This window comes from Lepidothrix coronata, unplaced genomic scaffold, assembly GCF_001604755.1.
Source record: "Lepidothrix coronata isolate B3197 unplaced genomic scaffold, Lepidothrix_coronata-1.0 Scaffold366, whole genome shotgun sequence".
Classification (NCBI taxonomy): Eukaryota; Metazoa; Chordata; class Aves; order Passeriformes; family Pipridae; genus Lepidothrix; species Lepidothrix coronata.
Window position 1 is genome coordinate 109800 of NW_016690546.1, and position 5510 is coordinate 115309.

The 5510-nt window shown below is 62.7% G+C and overlaps 1 protein-coding gene across 1 annotated transcript in view; it reads left to right on the forward strand.

Moving 5' to 3' along the window:
* The window catches only part of SBF1 (SET binding factor 1), a 63482-nt gene that overhangs the window by 48223 nt on the left and 9749 nt on the right, over positions 1 to 5510 (forward strand). Inside the window, exons 22-25 of the mRNA XM_017838880.1 lie at positions 354 to 481; positions 1087 to 1262; positions 4834 to 4973; positions 5133 to 5232. Coding sequence (XP_017694369.1) covers positions 354 to 481; positions 1087 to 1262; positions 4834 to 4973; positions 5133 to 5232 — 544 coding nt within the window. The remainder of the gene's footprint in view (positions 1 to 353; positions 482 to 1086; positions 1263 to 4833; positions 4974 to 5132; positions 5233 to 5510) is intronic.

Here is a 5510-nt window from a genome sequence, read left to right on the forward strand (position 1 = left end):
AAGGGAGGACTTGTCAGTGATCCCTGGGGAGAAAGGGGCTGGTTGGTGATCCCAGGAGAGGATGGGACTGGTTGGTGAACCTTGGGGAGCAGGAGGATGGTTGGTGATCCCTGGGGATGAGGGAGCTTGTTGGAGATCCTTAGGGAAGAGGGGGCTGGTTGGTGATCCTTAGGGAGCAGGTTGTTGATCCCTAAGGATGAGGGGGCTGGCTGTATCCATCCTGCCCTGTTTCCAGCTGCTGTGTCCTGGGGGACTCTGTGGTGGGCACAGCCACCGAGGGTGGCCCAGGGTGGCCCGTCCCTGTCCATGCCAAGGCAGGGACGAGCCTGACCCATTCCCATCCCTGTGTCCAGTGGGGGAGCAGGTGGTGATCCGGTCCTTCCCCATCGCCTCGCTGACCAAAGAGAAGAAGATCAGTATCCAGGCCCAGGCGGATCCGTTCCTCCAGGAGGGATTGCAGCTGCGCTCGTGCACATTCCAGGTGAGACCCCGGGCTCTGGGGGGCTCTGGGGGGCTGTGGCTGCTCCCTGGCATTGCTGTGTCTCAGCTGGTGGGACCCGTGTGACCGATGCCCACCTTGTCCCCCAGCCCGGAGCACCAAGTGCCATGTCCAGGCCTTCCTTGGACACCTCCAGGGGTGGGCACTCCACCTTCTCCCTGGGCAGCCCCTGCCAAGAAGGTGTGAGGCATCCCCACATGGGGCTCCAGGAGGTGGTTCTGCCAAACCTTGTGCAGGTCCTGGGGGAGAGAAACACAGCAGGGAGAGATGTCACAGCAAATGGAGTTATTGGGCATTTTACATCTTTGGGAGATGTGTGGAGGTGGAGCAATGCTGGGAGAGAGCTCCTGAATTTTCTGGCTGCTCCTGCCATGCTCAGAGCTGCCTTGACCAGTCACTGGGACACCCTGGAGCACCCTGGAGTCTCCAGGAGGAAAGGGAATGGGACAGGGTAACCAGCACGGAGGGTCAGGCGGGGCAGCCTCCCATCCTGGCCCGTGCCCGCTGCGCTCCCGACGGGATCTGAGCCCTGCCCCGATCCCTGGGAAGGGTGGGTGACCCCTGGGCCTGCTCCCTGCCATCCCCAGCTGCTGAAGATCGCCTTCGACGAGGAGGTGGCTTCGGACAGCGCCGAGATCTTCCGGAAGCACCTGCACAAGCTGCGCTACCCCCAGCACGTGCGCGGCACCTTCGCCTTCACCGTGGGCCAGTCGCCCAAGCAGGCCATGCAGCCCAAGGCCAAGGAGAAGAACCCCTCGCTCAGGTACCTGTGCTGTGGGGACAGCCACGCCTGGGATGGGCCTGATCCTCTGGGACACCTCAGGGCTCCTCCTGGCCCTCCTCCAGCCCCCCCAGCTCAGCCACCAAACAGGGACCACTTGGGGAAATGGGGCACAGGGGCCTGAGCTGGACGTGGCTCCCTGAGCCCACCTTGCTCAGACCTGTCCTCACACAGGATTTCCCCATGTCCCCATGTCCCCAAGTGCCACATCCACAGGGCTTGGAAATCCCTCCAGAATGGGGACTCCCCCTGCCCTGGGCAGCTGTTCAGGGCTGGACAACCCTTTCCATGAAGGAATTTTCCCAATATCCAACCCGACCCTTCCCTGGCACAGCTTGAGGCCATTTCCTCTTGTCCTGCCCATTGTCCCCCGGGAGCAGAGCCCTTCCTGTCAGGGAGCTGTAGGGTGAAGAGCTGTAGGATGTCCCATGTCCTGCAGAGGACGGGTCACACTGGGACCCAGGAGTTTGCTGCACTGGCATCCCCAGCCCTGCTGAGGAGGTGTCCCATGGGAGAGGTTCCAGTGGGCTGGGTGACTTGGAAATATGATCCTGCAGTGCTGGGTGACTTGGGGACATGATCCTGCAGTATTGGGTGACCTGGGGACACGATCCTGAAGCACTGGGTGACTTGGGAACGTGATCATGCAGTGCTGGGTGGCTCAGGGACACAGTGCTGGGTGACTTGGGAACATGATCATGCAGTGCTGGGTGGCTCAGGGACACAGTTCTGCAGTGCTGGGTGGCTCAGGGACACAGTTCTGCAGTGCTGGGTGGCTCAGGGACACAGTGCTGGGTGACTTGGGGACACGGTGCTGCAGTGCTGGGTGACCTGGGGACACGGTGCTCCTGCTATGAGTGACTTGGGAATGCAGTGCTGCAGTGCTGGGTGACTTGAGGACATGGCCCTGCAGTGCTGGGTGACTCAGGGACACAGTGCTCCTGCACTGGGTGGCTCAGGGACGTGGTACTGCAGTGCTGGGTGACTTGGGACATGGTGCTGCGGTGCTGAGTGGCTCAGGGACATGGTCCTGCAGTGTGGGGTGGCTCAGGGACACAGTCCTGCATTGTGGGGTGGCTCAGGGACACAGTCCTGCAGTGTGGGGTGGCTCAGGGACATGGTCCTGCAGTGCTGGGTGACTCAGCAGGGCAGTGCTCTTGCACTGGGTGGCTCAGGGACACAGTGCTCCTGCACTGGGTGACATGGGGACGTGGTGCTGCAGGGCTGGGTGACTTGGGACATGGTGCTGCGGTGCTGAGTGGCTCAGGGACATGGTCCTGCAGTGTGGGGTGGCTCAGGGACACAGTCCTGCATTGTGGGGTGGCTCAGGGACACAGTCCTGCAGTGTGGGGTGGCTCAGGGACATGGTCCTGCAGTGCTGGGTGACTCAGCAGGGCAGTGCTCTTGCACTGGGTGGCTCAGGGACACAGTGCTCCTGCACTGGGTGACGTGGGGACATGGTGCTGCAGGGCTGGGTGATGTGGGGACATGGTGCTGCAGGGCTGGGTGGCTCAGGGGTGCAGTGCTGGGTGACCTGGGGACATGGTTCTGCAGCACTGGGTGACCTGGGGACATGGTCCTGCAGTGCTGGGTGACCTGGGGACATGGTCCTGCAGTGCTGGGTGACCTGGGGACATGGTCCTGCAGTGCTGGGTGACCTGGGGACATGGTCCTGCAGTGCTGGGTGACCCGGGGACATGGTCCTGCAGCACTGGGTGACCTGGGGACATGGTCCTGCAGTGCTGGGTGACCTGGGGACATGGTCCTGCAGTGCTGGGTGACCCGGGGACATGGTCCTGCAGCACTGGGTGACCTGGGGACATGGTCCTGCAGCGCTGGGTGGCCGCTCTCGCTGTGCCCTGTGCCCTAAGCGTGTCGGTGTTTGTGACAGCTCCCAGCAGGTGACCCATCTGTTCCAGGGCCTGGCAGGGGGGGTGCTGTCCCTCGGGCACCTCGGCCATCCCAGCACGTAAGCTGCCTCCGGCCTGGGCGGGCGCTTCCGAGGTGGCGGCTCCGGCTCAGCCCTCCCCGCTCCCAGGGCTCCCTCGCCTGCTCTGCATGTGGCTGTCCCTCGGGAATGCCCTTTCCCAGGCTGCCGGCTGTGGGATCTCTCACCATCGCATCCTCCTGGTGCTCCCTGGCACTGCTGGGTCACAGGAGCTGGGCCTGTACCACTGACTCCGGGGGTTTCCAGAGCTCTGGCCTGTTCCCTGTCTCAGAAGTTTGTCTGGGTTTGTGACATGAGCTTTGTCACCCTTCCCAGTGCAATCCAGTGCCCCCACTGTCTGCAAGTCTTGTCCCTCCGGTTAGGCAGCTCTCCCGTTCCCAGCCTCTGTTCCTGAGCTTGTTCCCAGGACATTGTTCCTTCTCAGTCCTGAGGCTTTCCCTCCCTTGGTAGTTGTAGGGAGCATTGGGATTCCCTCACCATCCACTTTGCAGAGCAAAACAGGCACCTCCTGGTCTCCCTTTGGCCCCCACCTTGAGAGGAGGAAATCCCAGGAATCTTAGCATCAGCATGGCTCTTGTCCTGGGCTGGACAGGGCTCCTTCCCTGGCTGATGGATATCCCACATCCCCCGGGCTGGACGTGGCCCCTTCCCTGTATCCCACATCTCCTTTATTTCCCCCCCTTGGAGCCCAGGACTCACCGAGATGGTGACAAGGCCGAGGTCCCGCGTGTGGTGAGGCCATTCCTACCTTCAGGAATTCCTGCCCTCTGGAGCTCTGTGGGGCAGAGCCTGTTCTGACCACGCAGCCCAATCCCCATGGGTTTGGCAGCTCTCCCTTCCCGAATTTCCCCAAGTGCCTCGGGAGCACCTGAGCCCAGCTTTGCTCTCCCTGTTCCTGCTGTACCATCAAGGTCACCAGCCCAGGGAGGAGCAGCCCTGCACCCGGGATGGGCTAGCAGGGACCCCCTGCTCCCTGTGGTGGGTCCCCAGGTCCCTGCTGGGGATCCTCTGATCCCAGCAGCAGATCCCCTGGTTCCTGCCATGGATCCCCAGGTCCCTGCTGTGGATCCCCTGATCCCAGCAGCAGATCCCCTGGTTCCTGCCATGGATCCCCTGGTCCCTGTGGCAGATTCCCTGGCCACTGTGGTGGTTTCCTTGGTCCCTGTCATCAATCCCCTGGACCCTACCATTGATCCCATGATCCCAGCAGCAGATCCCCTGGAGATGGATCCTGACCCCTGCAGTGGATTCTGTGGCCCCTGTGGCAGATCCCCTGTCCCTGCCACGAGCTGGAGCCCTCTTCCTCTGGGATGAGCCGTGGCGGCTCCGATGTGGAGGACATGGTGTTAGTGATGGGACGAGGCTGGGTCCCCTCAGATCCAGAGGGGCTCTGTCCCCACCCTGGTGCCCCCAGGGCCGAGGTGCTGGCAGGTGACACGTCCCCTCCCACGTGACAGTGACTGAGCGGGGCCGGGGCTGCTCCTGTCGCTGCTTTGCTGGGTGACAGTGTTGTCTCTGACCCTCTGGGCTCCTCTGGCCGCGCTGGCTCTGGTCACACCCGGGCAGGAGGTGTCACCGGGCTCAAGGCGCTGTCTGGTTTCCCAGGACGCTCTCCAAGAACCTGGTGAAGAACGCCAAGAAGACCATCGGCCGGCAGTACGTGACGCGCAAGAAGTACACGCCGCCTGCCTGGGAGCAGCGCGGCAGCCAGCACTTCCCTGAGGACAACGAGGACGAGATCTCAGGTGGGGAGCGCCCCGGGCAGGGATGGGAGCATTGGCCACCGGGGAGAAGCCCCTTGTTCCGAGGGGAGCAGGGTGGGAGCATCCCCGGTGCTGCCCCCACGGGCCCCTCTCCCCGTTGCCGACAGCCCCAGCTCTTGGCTGCTGGTGGTGCCCCATCAGAGCTCAACCTGCTTCCAACACAGAGGGAGGAGGGAGGTCTTTGGGCAGTGCCCTCGGCTCCTCAGGTGGAAAATCATGGATTTGAGGTGCAGGAGGGCAGGTGAGGGTGGACAGAAGAGCTGGACTGGTTTAGGAGTAGCAAGAGACTGGAAGGGACAGGAGCCCTGTGTGTGGAAGTTTAGAACCTTCCAGGTGGGAAGCCTGGAGGAGGTGTGGTGGATGGGATTTAGGGTTTCCATGGGGGATCCAGTCCCAGTTCTGCCCAGCGCTCTGGTTTCAGGTGAGGGAGCCAGGAGGCAGCTCCATCCCTGTCCTGCCCCTGCAGGTTCAGAGATGCCTCCATCCCATCCCATCCCACCCCATCCCATCCCACCCCAT